This window comes from Parambassis ranga, chromosome 21 (assembly GCF_900634625.1).
Source record: "Parambassis ranga chromosome 21, fParRan2.1, whole genome shotgun sequence".
NCBI classification, from domain to species: Eukaryota; Metazoa; Chordata; class Actinopteri; family Ambassidae; genus Parambassis; species Parambassis ranga.
Window position 1 is genome coordinate 1,810,788 of NC_041041.1, and position 14,955 is coordinate 1,825,742.

General features: G+C 44.7%; 1 protein-coding gene across 4 annotated transcripts in view; it reads left to right on the plus strand.

Moving 5' to 3' along the window:
* The first annotated feature begins 13,112 nt into the window (after window positions 1-13,112).
* The window catches only part of cmss1 (cms1 ribosomal small subunit homolog), a 29,882-nt gene continuing 28,039 nt past the window's right edge, over window positions 13,113-14,955 (plus strand). Inside the window, exon 1 of one of the 4 annotated variants that reach the window (XM_028394256.1) lies at window positions 13,113-13,229. In XM_028394256.1, the coding sequence (XP_028250057.1) occupies window positions 13,181-13,229 (49 nt within the window). In that variant the 5' untranslated portion in view covers window positions 13,113-13,180. Of the gene's footprint in view, window positions 13,349-14,955 lie in introns of all 4 variants that reach the window. The other 3 variants (XM_028394254.1, XM_028394255.1, XM_028394253.1) reach the window with 3 other exon arrangements.

Consider the following 14,955-nt stretch of genomic DNA (forward strand, 5'->3'; position numbering starts at 1 on the left):
CAGACTCCTGTCAGCTGTTTAGGAGTGTGATGGCAGAGGGGAAGAGAGAGTTCCTGGGTCTGGTGGTCCTGCACTTCACACTCCTGTACCCCTGTGGGGTCCTTGATGATATTTACTGTACTTCCAAATAGCATAAATGCAGTATTTTTAGCACTTTTCCTCAAAAGCATGGAGAGGTACATGTAAAAAGGTAATATTAATAATGTGTTATCATATAAAAATAATGCACAGCAGAGATAAGAGCCTGAAAATGAAGGTAGGGAAATCACCATAAAGTGTCTTGTAGGGTTCTCAGTGCGTATTCCCCCATCTACCCTTTGAGAAGGGTGAGAGACGAGGCTTCAAAGAGGCTCGATTGACACCTGGTGGAGCTTTGAACTGTGTCCTTGGACTGTCATGTGGAAAGACAGACACTCCCTTTAATCCCCCACTTACAAACAGCATGTATCAAGACAGATGTACTCAGATAGTTCCAGCATGTCAACATTGTCTTATACCTGCACACACACACACACACACACACACACACACCGCTCGGCTGAGGCTGCAGCCAGGAACTGATGGGAGGATAAGGATCTTACCATCCTCCAAATGAGCAATTACTTCCTACTGGCAACATGTTGTCTGCAAAATCATTGAGACGCCAATCAGCCAATTACCATCCTGCAGTTTTCCTGTTTAAAGGCTCCCACATTCAAAGTCACACATAGGAAGCATGAAAGTGATTCCTCCTGTGTTGATGTGTTACAGTGCTCAGAGATGCCTCTGCTCAGTGCGGCAGGCGTGTTGCTTCTGATGTACAGTATGATGATGATGGTGGATATGTTGAGAAATACAGAAAAGAAGAAGAAGAAGAAGAAGAAGAAGAAGAATACCAGCAAATGATCGGACATTACACTAGTTAAAGTTCTATTCTAATTCTGACTCACATGAATCCAGCACCAGGAGAACCATGAACAACCATGGTATCCAGAGCTGCAAGGAGAAAGACACTGCTCTCATGAAAGAACACAAAGAACACACAACACTGCTGCCGGTCTGCAGTTCGATGAGGATCATGAGGACAAACCAGCGGCTTTAATGAAATGAAAACACTGGATATTCATACTATAAAGCATGGTGGTGGTAGTATCATGGTTTAGACCAGAACAGCTTCCTTTAAAAGCCTGGTAGCTCCTTTAGCGGTGGTTCAGATCAATCACAGATGTTTGCAGATGAACAATAACAGAGGAAACAGAGGATGCAATGACAGGGTGAGACACAGGCAGTAGTTATGGAAACAGAGGGGAATGAGAGATGCATGCTGGGAGAAAAGGGGGAATAAAGCTGTGGTTAAATGACAGGGAGGGAGTGCTGGGCAAGATGGCTGAACTGTAGAATCTGAGAGTCCACATGCTGGACTGGAAGTGGGTGTAAAAAAAAAATAGAGACACTGACACATTTAGCTTAGCTTAGCATGAAGGAAATTTGAACTTTTCTGTCAGTTGTGAGGATGTTTACTCGTTTTAATACTGTGCCGTCACCTCTGCATGATGAATGGTTGACTGTTGTGTTGCGGCCTGGACTGTCGCCGCCTGTTGATGCCTCCTCTTGCTGTCTGTTGTGTTGCGGCTTTACACTCCCTGTGTGTCGTCTGTGTGTTTGCGTGATGCGCAAGAAAAACCAGAAGCAGGTCAGGAGTGAAATCAAGCGTGAGCTTGTTGGTGTGATGGAAAATATACAATTGTTAATTCATGTCGCTGATGAATAAGTGATCAGCTCCAGTGTTGGGGGCCAGGCTTAGAGGCATGGGGCATATGGGGAACGAGGAAGGGCGCAGATGCTCCTCAGGGCCAGAGGGCTGAGAGACAACCTTAAAGAGGGACACAGAAAGAAAGAGAGGGGAGCGGAGACACAGTGGCAGCGTGAGAGAGGAGGACGGAAAGCAGGGACATGCTACTCACCAAGTCGCCCCTTAAAAGAGAGTCTGAAGTTTCAGCTCACTGCCCCTGAAACACACAACAAAGTAAAAGAGGAAGACTCCACCTGCTCTACAAACCACGTTACACACCTCCAGATCCGATGCCTGTGATCACTGACACACACACACACACACTGCAGAGCTGCCCCCGGAGCATGGAGAGGCTCTCAGCACCATCTGCTGGTGGCATGCTGAATAAGCCGTTTTCACAGTGGCAGAGGGGAAATAAACAAATCGCTTCCCCAAAATCAGTTTCTCCATCATCTCTGCCAAGCCTCCTATTTCCATTTCCTCCGCCTTCAAGCCAAGAAACTAATCTGACATGATTAGTTCCAGTTTGCCAGAGCAGCCCGCCGCTATCTTTTATCATCCTTCAAGACCTCCTAGTGTTATGTACCAAAGAGGAGAGGTCATTTTGATCCAGAAATACGATATCATGCGCCGCATATTGTGTGGCCTGCTCATAAAAAGACTGTTGTTACTGTTGTACAGATCATCCCTATGTAGTAAAAACCTCCACACCTTCACCAAGCAGGTGGGGGCGTTCCTCTGTGAATTTAGTCATTAATGGGTTAACGGTGGTGCTGTCAGCGAGGCCATCTGAGGTCACATGAAGACACGTCTGTCCTGTAGGAGCTCAGGGGCTCGGAGCTGCTGTTATTTTTGACTAAACCAGACGTAGCTTTATTTCTGCTCAGATTCTGCTGGCGGCGTGCTTTTTATACTCTTATCATCGCCGACAGCAGAACAGCAGAATAATAACATCTTTTTGTGTAGCTACTTGTAAAATTCTCCTCCCAGCAGCAGCCAGAGTTTGTGGGACATTTCCCTATGATTAACTTATTGGTTGATGTGGCAAAATATGACACTTGGATGTCGGGGTTTCAGATAACACTCACGGAATATTTACACAGGTAGAGAGCGAGCGCCGGGGCCCGATAACTCTCCCCCCGTCTGAATCAGCAACACAGCTGATAGGCGGCCATGTATCTGTGTGAGGAAGCGTCCTCCCATCTCCCTACAGTTACAGACAAATACATCAATTTGTTATCAATGGAAACAGCTGCTCAGGAACTGATTGTAAAATGGTAATAAAGTGCGAAGGCCTGCAGAGAACGGTGACAAGACAAATCTTCCTCACAGGAACGTGCTTTTTAGAAAGCACAACGTGCTCCCTCACAGCCGCTATCTCCACCGCCATCAGAAAAACACCAACCAACAAAGGAGTCCCTGCTTTCTACACATCACTGCAGACGGAGTCAGAGCAGCAGCACCGCACCGGCCAAGAAGGCCGTCATGGAGGACGTTAGTTCATCCGTGTACGTACTATATCAGAGCTTTTTTTCTGATGAAGAGAACATGATGTGCTGCAGAGATTTCCTTGATAACATCACACACACACACACACACACATGCATACAGAGGGGCTAATAGCTTCTGGAAGGATCAGAGCCAAGCTAATTCGCACCATGCAAATTCCCCGTACTGACTGCACCTACAAGACAACCATGCTAATGCTCAGTGATGGAAAGAAATGTAAAAACAACAACAACAACAAAAAGCAAGATGCAGAAAGGAAGAGAGATGTGATTCAATGCTACTAATCTCTTTGATACTCGCACTACGGCAGGCTGAGAAACACCCAAATTATTCTTTTCGTCTTTTATTCATGACCTGTGGGACGTCCTTATTGCCCTCTCACTGCTTTGCTCAGAGTTCCTCTCTCTCTCACTCAGATTCTCCTCATTCTTTCATTTCCCGTCTCATCATCCCCATGTGTGATATCTCACTAAGCTTATGCATTCATGAGTGATTACTTATTTACATAAAGTACAGTGCAGCATTCGGGGTGGAGGGAAAAGAGCAGCCATAGGAGCATTAGCATGTATGTTTTTGATTATGATTATGATTAATTATGCATTGAAGGAAGTCATGTCTATTTGACACATTATTTATGCAGATATTTTGGGTAGCAGTAAATGCCTCGCTGATGTTACATTATATAAGATCAATTAGTTTGTCATATTTAACTATTAAATCTCTGGCCTTAGAGCGACCTGCACGCTGCCATTAATTCATTTTACATGTAGACTGTAGGTGAGCATCAGAGTTAGTGTCTCATGTTTTCTTCTGGAAATAAAGATAATGTTTAGGATAATCGTCATAGTAAGCTAAGCTAATGCTATGCTGTAAACCAGCTGCAGAGCAGCCACTGCTCAGACCTCTTCTACAGTCAGCCGGTCCTCAGCAGGACAACATATCATGACGTCCATGTTTCAGTCCTTGGAAATGGGTCGTGTCACATTTCTGTGTGTTTATGAATCCTGATCTATATCTCCCCCCTTCAGTCTGTGATTAACGCTTAACCCCAACTAAAAGTAAAAATGAAACTTGACAGCAAGTGGAATTAAAACAGGCCACGGTGTCAGGGGGCTCGAACCCTGGACTCCCGAGGAAGAGTCCACCTGCCTGCCTGTACCCATTGACAGTAAAAACTATGGACAGAGCTTCCGTGACGTCACCCGTTTGTTTCTGAAGAGCTGGTTTGAGGCTCGGTGGGAGGCTCCGGGACGTGCTGACCGCCGCCATGTTGGCAGCGCCACGTTGGCAGCGCCACGTCCGTCAAAACTCCAAATATGGACGAAGAGGATGAGAACGAGTGGAGTTTAGGGGGGCGGGCGATCGTGGAAGCAGGAAACTCGCGCTGTGATACGGCAACCGTCTGTTGCACAAGCGGCAACGCCCATAATTATGCGTAATTTTAAATCCGAATACAATTAAGTTGTAAAAAAATTCACCCCATACAATTGACACTAGAAATGAACCTATCATCTGAGACCAGAGTGGTTTTTTGTACCAGGCTGTAAACATGTTTATTTCTGCTGTGAAGTCGGCCATTTTAACATGGGAGTATATGGGAAATTACTCGCTGCTGGAGCCAGCCCCCAGTGGCTGCGGCGTGAACTACAAGTTTTGACACTTCATGGGCTTCAAGTCTGAGCCCTGAAGGCAGCTGACGCCTGAGGCGCAGCACTGAGCTAAGCTAATGCTCCTTGCCTTGCATTGCTCTCAGCTAGTTAAAAGCATGCACCAGTATACACACATTTGCATTGTACAGTTAAATGATTTACTGTTGACTTTTTTTGTGCATATATTTGTACCATAGATCGCTTCAGCTGCTGACGAGCCGGCCATACGTGTTTCAATCATGAGAGACTCAGCGAACGGAATGAGAAAGAATTTATTAATAGACCTGGTGGTCTAGACCCGCGCGGGGGGTGGTCTAGACCTGGTGGTGGTGTAGAAGCAGGAGAGCAGCTTGAACTGCATGGATCAGGAGGTGCTTGGGGTGGAGGAGGGTTGCCGGATTCGATCAGGAGGCGGCTGGAGAAGAGACAGAGGCTTTTAAATTTCTTGCTACCCTATGATTGGGCAGGAGAGGGACGGATCGACAGCTGATTGGTGAGGGAGGTGCCATCTATGAAACAGCTGACTGTGTGGGAGGTCACTAGTGTGGGAGTGTAGTGCAGTGAAAGAGAGAGAGTGCGAGGATGGTGGAGAGGGAGAGGGAAGCGGACAGAGATGATGGGTGGATGATGTGAAATAGAGTCTTCATGACTGAACTTACGCTGAGAGCTACATTTAGACAGCGGTTTGCTGGTCATAACAATGACAGCTGACAGGCGAGCTAAGCTTAGCCAGATAGCTGCAGCTGTCACACATCAGCCACTGGTTGATGCTGATGCAGTGTGTAGGAAGTGGCAAACTTATAGTTACATTAATCAGACAGGGGTCATGTTTGGTTTAAAATATTCACTTTTTAAGTATTTCTCTGGTGGTGCCTGCTTGGACATCAATCACCAACATTCAAGGAACATGGTCTTGGAACAGCATTAATTGTGATCAGTGTTTTCCATGTATTCATTCTGCTAAAATACAGCGTCTGTCCTCCAATAAGTCGCGGGTGAGTAGTTTTACAACACAAACACAGAGCTCTGTAACAATGGAGGAATCAGATTTGTGTAAATGTCAACTCTCTGTTGTTGACTAACAATCAATAGAAGCAGACTTTTGAGGCGCTTGGTCTTTTGGAGGCCTAAGTTTAATTCAATAACATTCACACTGAGTTCCTGAGCAATTGCTATCGATGGCTGCCGAGAGCCTGACAATGAACTCGCACAGCCTGTTGTGTAGATTTGTTGCTGCTGATGTGCATCGAGTAACACCGACAGGTTTCATGCTCGCTCCTTCTTTTGACTCGAATTGTTTCAACGCAGTCTAACACTGGAGTGGAGGGGGCTGGGCATATTTTAGACCAAAAAATACACAAACCACATCCATTCAAAGCGTTACTGAATAAAAACCTGTGATTAATAATAAAACCTTCCTCAGAAACCTGATTAAAATCACAAGGTTACTCTCTTTTTGTGTTTGTGAGTGAGATATTTCTCTAACATTTCGCCTGATCTGAGGATCATCCAACCTATCTGCAAACTATCTAGTCCATCAGTTGTGAGGAGGCCCAGAGCTCCAACTCTCCATCAGCTTCCTGCAGCTCCTGCAGGATGACTCCCAGCCACCAGCTGAGAGATGTAATCCCTGCAGTGGGTTTGGGCTGTGTCTGGTTAACCCACTTAACCAGGGGCCTGAACCGCCTCCACTGGCTCCTCACTGGAGGAGCAGTGACTCCGAGCACCTCCAGGGTTTCTGAACTCTTCCCCTGATCTCGTTCTTTCACTTGTTACCCAGATTAATGTCCATAGATGGGGGGAGTTCTTATTATCTACCTAGAACTCAGTGTGTGACCTCCACGTGTGTTTCTGGATTTAGCTTTAGCCTTAGCTCAGTGTACTTCTGCCAGAGCCTTTGTGTGTGACCATAGCATGTTTTAGCCTAGCCCATCTTTACTTTAGCCGTCTGGTTTCCTGGTTCCTCCTGCCTAGCCTCCGCCTGTTTGACTGTCCATCTGTGTTCCGACCCCGGCTCCTTATTAAAGGACTTGTGTCCCAACTGAACTCCTGACAGGAGGGCTGAGGAGGAGTGTGAGTATTGGCACACACCTCTGGATCCTAATCCTCGGGATCAGAGGAAGATTTGAAGATAAAATGATCAGCTCTGTGTTAATAAAGCTACACACCACTCCACCTCATTAGCAGTCTGCTTCTTAGGAGCTTCACACAGTTGTTGGTTAATCTTCCAACTGTCCTGGCCTTCACACAGAGGGTCACAGAGGTAGCAAGGTCCTGTTTGACAGGTGCATTACCCAGAAGTCCCCTCTCACCTTGTTTTGTTCCCTTTGCTGAGGTACGTGTTGAGGCACAAATATGTCTGTGTCAGTAATCTCCCAGCTGTGTGGCTGGCCCTCAGCCCTCTGACGCCAGCACAGGTGAGCTCACAACACACACACACACACACACACACACACACACACACACACACACACACACACCGATATTCTGTTCCATCTGCTGGAAACAAAAGGTATGAATAAGTGACATTTTTTTAGCATTAATATTTATCATCTCTTCAGATCAAAGGACCGTTTTAATCATCATTGTTCCAGTCTGTTGAAAGTTCTGACGATTTTATTCTCTCTCCTTTCAGACACATTTACATACTATACTTCAGACCAAAAAAAAAAAATTCTGGAACATAATTTACAAAAAAATATAACAGCTGGCTGCATTAAGCTATTAGCAGCTAACGTAGCCTCAAGCTGAGACAAAGAGTGGGCTTAAGAGGTTTACTGAGCTTTCTTCTTATTTTTAATTCCCCGCCCACAGATTCTTTTTTTCAGTTTCACGTTTCTGATCATCAGCTCCAAACATCCAGGACTGAGACACTTTATCAGATTTTACACAGCTCCCACTGGAGCCACTAGACTTTTATAACACACACTGTAACTCTCACGCAGACCTGTATATGAACTCTGATGTTTACACACAGCACAGGCAGGCAAACACAGGGAAATATGGTGACTTATGGTGGTGCAGACTTCAGGGTGGCACCAAGAGGAGCTGAGAAATGAATCTTACATCCCGTTCACACTGGAAAAAGTAAATCCAGCTAGAGTCGGATTAAATCCAGATAGTCTTTAAGCTGGATAGTCAGACCTATTTTTAAATCTGGTTATCACACATGCTGTCCACGCTCAATCCAGCTCAATCCGAGAGGAGGATCGAAATCTATCCAGATATATCCAGACACGGCCTGAATCCCGCTCTAGCCGGATTGATTTTCTCCAGTGTGAACGGGGTCTTTTAGACCTTTACATCAGAAAATAAACATGTTTACCTATTTCTATCACAGCATCACATGTTGCCTAATGATGGGTGTGAAGATGTCCCTGATGATCCTGCCTCCACCTTCTTCTTCGCCTGTCCTGGAGGCCTGTATGGGAGCAACCGCTCTTTGTAACCTCCAGACTGTCTTCATTCAGTGCCCTCTGCAGTTCTGTGGCCTTATAACTCCCCTCAGGTGCAGCCTGAACCATGTGGGCGGACAGTTGGAGAGGCTGACAGAAACCGGGACCTTGGTGGTAGCGCTGCCCGCTCTGAGACACCTTCTGTCTTACCTCTAACCCCCCCCCCCCCCCATCCAGACACATGTACAGGAGGACACTCAGCGTCCACTCCCATCTGTGGCCACAGACACACGTGTGACCGAACACTGACAGACCTCGTATACAAACACCACATCCCGACATGTGAGTGTGACTTTTGACATGCTGATGTGTTCTAAGGCTTCTTAGACAGATCTCAGAAACACACTCACATGTGCCGACTGCGCTCCATGCAGGTCAGGCTCAGCCAGATGCTCATGAATACAGGTGTAGCTCGCAGACCTGTGTGCGTCGTGTGTGATGAAGTTTTGGAAAGATGAAGGTCACTGGCTGTTTGTTTGTACTTGGTCACAAACTTGCTGACTTCCTTTCTGAACCCACCTGTCCCGGCTGTGGCAGCGCGACATGACAGGCAGCGTGTGATGTCACAGACTCATCACTTTTGAGTTTGTCCGTTTATACTTTATTCTATCATTTATTCCCATTGTTGGACTTGGATTATAACCACTGGTTGTTCATATATAGATCTGGAGCTGCAGATAAGAGCTGAATGAATGTTCAAAAAATACATCTGAGATAAAGTAGAGAAGGTCTGAAGTCAGAGAGTGGGAACGGGTTTGAAATGATGCTTTTGTGAAGCAGCACATAATTATCGCACATGTCCATTCTCGTTCTTTCTGCTCATAAATGAGGAGACTGAAAATAACAGACAACACATCTTCTTGTGATCATTAAAAACAGAAAGTTGAGGAACAGCTGCTTACGACAAAATAAACACATTAACACACTGCCTGCTGTAATCACAGTGACGCTCAGAGCCTTCACTGCCTTTTCTTCTGCTTAAAAAAGAAAAGGCACAAACTTCTGAGTCTGCCTCTCAGGACTGTAGCTGGGCTGAGGCTCACGACCCGGAAACTTTGAAAGTTGAACTTTTCCTGATCTTTTCCAGAAGATCTGTGTTTCCTAACCCAACCAAGAAGAGGCTGAAAGTACACAAACACAACACAACACAAATCAACACTATGCTGTAAATACTGCCTCACATGTGGAACATGAGCTCATTGAAACAGCATAAAAACATTATAAACCTTATTTAAATTGATTTGAATCTAAATAAACATCCTGTTTTTATCCTGCAGCTCACTTTAAATATTCAGAGGCATTGAATGGTAATTCATTGATCCACATTACATCAGTATGTTTCTCTCATCATATGCTCCACCTATGACCCACAGAGCTCTGTGTCCTAGCAGAAAAAGCATCAAATGAAGCGTCAAACGTGTCAGTGCACACAGCCTGAGGCAGAAAGCCAGCATCCAACCAGCGTCCAACCAACGTCCAACCAACGTCCAACCAGCGTCCAACCAGCGTCCAACCAACGTCCAACCAACGTCCAACCAGCATCCAACCAGCGTCCAACCAACGTCCAACCAACGTCCAACCAGCATCCAACCATCGTCCAACCAACGTCCAACCAGCGTCCAACCAGCGTCCAACCAACGTCCAACTAACGTCCAACCAACGTCCAACTAACGTCCAACCAACGTCCAACCAACGTCCAACCAACATCCAACCAACGTCCAACCAGCGCCCAACCAACGTCCAACCAACGTCCAACCAGCATCCAACCAGCGTCCAACCAACGTCCAACCAGCGTCCAACCAGCGTCCAACCAACGTCCAACTAACGTCCAACCAATGTCCAACTAACGTCCAACCAACGTCCAACCAACATCCAACCAGTGTCCAACCAACGTCCAACCAACATCCAACCAGCGTCCAACCAACGTCCAACTAACGTCCAACCACTGTCCAACCAACGTCCAACTAACGTCCAACCACTGTCCAACTAACTTCCAACCAATGTCCAACTAACATCCAACCAGTGTCCAACCACTGTCCAACTAACTTCCAACCAACATACAACCAACATCCAACCAGTCTCCAACCACTGTCCAACTAGCGTCCAACTAACATCCAACCAACGTCCAACCAATGTCCAACTAGCGTCCAACCAATGTCCAACCAGTGTCCAACCAGCGTCCTCACAGCAGTAACCTCCACTCCGCCACAAACCTCCACCCCAACCTTTAACTGTAGTGTGGTGAGAGACTTCATTGCCCCCTATGGGCCTTTTTGTGTATTCTTTGGTTTGTGTTGCTCTTCTATCCAGGAAGTTTTTAGTTCATTCTTATTTTGTAATAAAGACTCCTAACTTAACTTCTTATTACCTCACATAACATTAACACGTGTGTGCACAAGCATGTATGAGGTTAGTGCTGTAAGCCAGCACAAACTAACAGAACATCAGCTCAGTGTAATACAGCTGGTTCTGTCCAGTTTGTGTAAAATCTGTTATCTTTATTATTATTATTATTATTATTTGCTCTTATAAAATAAAACACACACTTAAACTAGTGTTTTATTTACAGCGTTCTACTATTGACCCCTCTGGAGGTTTTTTGTGAGTCTTCATTAATAAAACCCTTCAAAATACATTTTATTATTCAGACACATGTTGGCAGAAAAACACAGAGAAATCAGATTTTCAGAGCGCTCACAGGTTTCCCTGGGGTCTGGTGAGGGGAAACAAGGATTGTGTTTTTGCAGCACATTGTTTTATAGTGGAAACGCAGCCAAACAATGAGGACAGAGAGGAGCCCAGTGTTTTACAGGAATGATTCTTAATTACATACAAAGCTGCCATTTAGAGTCCATTGTCCTCGCTGAACGCTGGCAGACCTCAGCACAGTGTGTTGACTGCATCCTTCCTGTCTCTGTCTTTATTTGTTTCTCTCCCCCCCCTTTTTTTCGAGGGAACAACTGTTCAGAAACCTTTTATAATTTCCACAGTAATCAGTCTGTTCTTTTTGGTGGCACAGCTTTAATCAAACATCTCATAGGCTCCACCAGCCAGAAAAGTGTTGTTCTGACAGAAAAACAAAAAAGCATGCAATTACTCCCAGAGGACCCGTCCCTCCTCTCCGCTACAGCTGCGGGAAAGAGGGCACTATTCCAAACACGTCCTCCTCCTCCTGCTTTCTTCTCTAACTCTGCTTTTTCTTCCCCGTGTTGGGAAATAAGTTCTTCCAGTCCAAAGTGTAACCACACAGGGGATGTGAGGACCGCTGCTCCCATCCTCTATAGAAACAGCCTTATGATTAATAATGTGGGTTTATCCTTTAATTGCCTGTGTCATTAGTGAAAAGGTTAACGATTCAGGTTTGTGACCTAAATATAACTTATGGAGGCCTTTTATGTGCCATCTAATTAAATGTCAGAAAGAACAAAAAGAAGCACGGCCATGTGGCCTTTTTATATTGTGAACATCTTTCAGCACTCTGTGTGTGTGTGTGTGTGTGTGTGTGTGTGTGTGTGTGTGTGTAATACTAATTTAAGAAAATAGATAGAAACCTGACATCTTGAGAAATCATGGTCTGCTGTATGAATGCAGCTCAGTTCTTCAATACTAAGGACAAAACAGATCAAGGATTAAATGAATCAATAACAAAATGAATGTCCTGTTACATGGAACAAACCCAGTGTATGAGCAGCTGATCCCGAGGAGCAGAGATGCAAAACAAAAAAATCAAAAAGAGGTTCGGGGGAGAGAGATCAATTAAAAAAACATTTTATGTTTAAATGTATGTCACGTTTTTCCTGATTTTTTTGGTGCTTTTAATGACATTTTCATTCATTCACGTTCTTATTCTTGGTCCTCCATAATTCTGAGAAAAGCTCTACACAGTCCTGAGGCACTGAGTGTGAGCTACAGCCATATACGACCGAGTCCTCTGCTTTATTTATTTAAAAGAGACGCTAACACTGACAGAGCTTCTGCATGGTGATGAGACCTCTTCACTGTCAATGTGGCCTGATTGTGTGAGCACACACTACACTCACCGTCCGTCCAGTCCTGATTTTTATTCACAGAGCCGGCCCCCAAGGCACAAGCCAACTTAGCACTTGCTTACACTTGTGTGCCTTTTTCTCTGGATTTTGTTCATAAAGCCCAAAAGACATGATGTTAAAAACTCGTCCTCTGAATGACCGGTCAACTTTCTGTTGATGCCAAATAAATCGACTAAATATCAAATTGAAATCAACACATTTAAACAAATAAAACTCTTTTCTAATTGTCTAAAAATAAAATAAAATCAAAAATGTACATTCAAAATACAAAGGTATTTAGTGTCCATAGATATAAGAGCAGAATTAATTTACAGTGCAACAACATATACAAATAAGTGTAGTGGCAGCTCCTTCTATTCAAAAAGTTAAGTTCACTTAGACAATATGGTAAAGGTACAAAAACACCAGTGATTATCTTTCCATAGTTGGTTTAAAAGCCTTTTTTGCTCACGGTTGCAGAAAGTGTTAAAGATTATTGAGCATTATTGACTGTCCTGACCTGGGAAGGTGGCATTCCTGATCACACTTAAATTATAGTTTATAAATATAGAAAAATCTCTTGTATGTCGACATCAAATGAGGACAATGTGACAATAAGCCAGGAACCATCTTTTTTTTAGTCGTCGCTGTGTCAGTTTGGCGTTTAAATCCCCGCACCGTGGATTTTATCCGTGCTGCCCGTGAACGCACCACTAGCATGCACTCGTAGCGGTTTTTTTGGATTGGACCGAAAAGGACTTCAGAAACATGGGGGACGATTTGGGTGACGAGTGGTGGCAACACGAGGGGAAAGCAGGTGCTTACCTTCATCTTCTTACTGTCTGTAATCGACTGCTCCTGCTGGGATTTTAATCCGCGGACAGTGAGTTAGCTTGTAGCTGTCATGGCGGATTAGTTTGTTTACAGTAGCACGAGGTAAGCTAACGTTAGCAAGCTAACAACGTTTCCTTGCTAGCTTACAGGATTTACCGTCAGTGTGTTTATAGTCACAAATAAGGGTAAACGGCAAAGTATACTTTGAGCAGCTTATCGTTAATTTGTTAGAAACAGGGGAAGTTAGCCTTGTTAGCACGTGTTGTCAGTAGTAGGTGTGTTAACACATGTGTGTGTGTGTGTGTGTGTGTGTGGGGGGGGGGGGGGGGGCAGTGTGGGTCGTCACAGAGTGAGTTTAAAGTTACTCTGACTTGCCGTGTCCCCTTCATTTCCCTTAAAGCTAACAGTTAGCTGTCTCTGCCGCTCTGTTTTCATGTAGCTACGTTAGCTAGAATGCTAATGTACATCAACATGGGGAAGTTCTCTGCAGCTACTTCTTTCGTGGCTCTCTGAACTTTGCTGCACACCAACAGAGGGCAGCCCCGTGCTCTTATTTGCGACAGATGATGCTCGTTTCTTTCAGCTGTTCTTCTCTCATGATATCCTAGCTAGGTTTGTCTGTAGTTCTGTGAGTATTAGGCATAGTTATACAGATATGTTAATGTTATATATATATATATATCTGCATAAGCAGCAGTGTCACTGCCACACATGGGTCTAAATAACGTTAAAAAACTGTTTGTACTGCAGCTATGTAATCTTTTTTTTATGTACTTAGTCATCTCTTATTCCAGGGTTTCGGCATATTTCCTTTATCGTTGTGTTGAGATATTTTTCCTGCACCGTTTGCATAGAAACACTTTATTCATGACATTATTTTAAAGTAGTTTTCTAACGTCAGCCCTGTTGTAGTTTTGTCTATTGTGTTTTCCCTGCAAGCACTTTGATGGATTTTCCATTTCTCTCCCCGTGTTGAGAGCGCCGCTGTTTCTTCTCTTAGTGCTGCACCATGTTTTCTTAGTCTGGGAGTCCTTGTTGGACCGTGCTTTTTCTGGTGTGACCCCTGAGGATTCTGATTAGACATGAGATTTTCAGCAGATTGTACTTTTTGTGAAGCATTGGTATTTTGCAGTGTTGCACTTTGTATGGATCATTTTTTTCTTGTATGGCGTGTTTTTTCACACCATATGAGTCAGAGTCATGTGTATCCTCATTGCTCACAGGGACAACATGTGGGGACGCACTGTGCACAGAGACTCTTTGTGTAAACATGTGCTTGTGTGCAGTTGTTTATTTTTGTGGGTTTTTAACTCTGACTGACGTCCCATCCTGACTTGCATTTATATCACAGAGCGGCTCGACGGAGGAGGCTGACAGTAAACTGACAGGGCAGAAAAGGAGAGTTGAAGCTTGTTAGGTGAAGCATGGGATCGTCTTTGAAGTCTTAAGAATGAAGCAGGAGCCGTGTGACTTAAATGGAGATGCATCTCGTAGCCAAATGCTTACACTGATAACAAAGATTCTCCTGAGAGCCTCTGTCAGGCTGCATTACGCCGCTCCTCTCCGGCTCTGCCTGCTTGTGTCAGTGTAGTTAATGTTCCTCCATATTTGTTATCATGTGTCGGCTCTCTGCCAGACTTCAGACTGTCCCCCAGTCCTGTCAGGTAGCTTCTTATTTGGATAACACAATCGTGACTCATCATGTAACA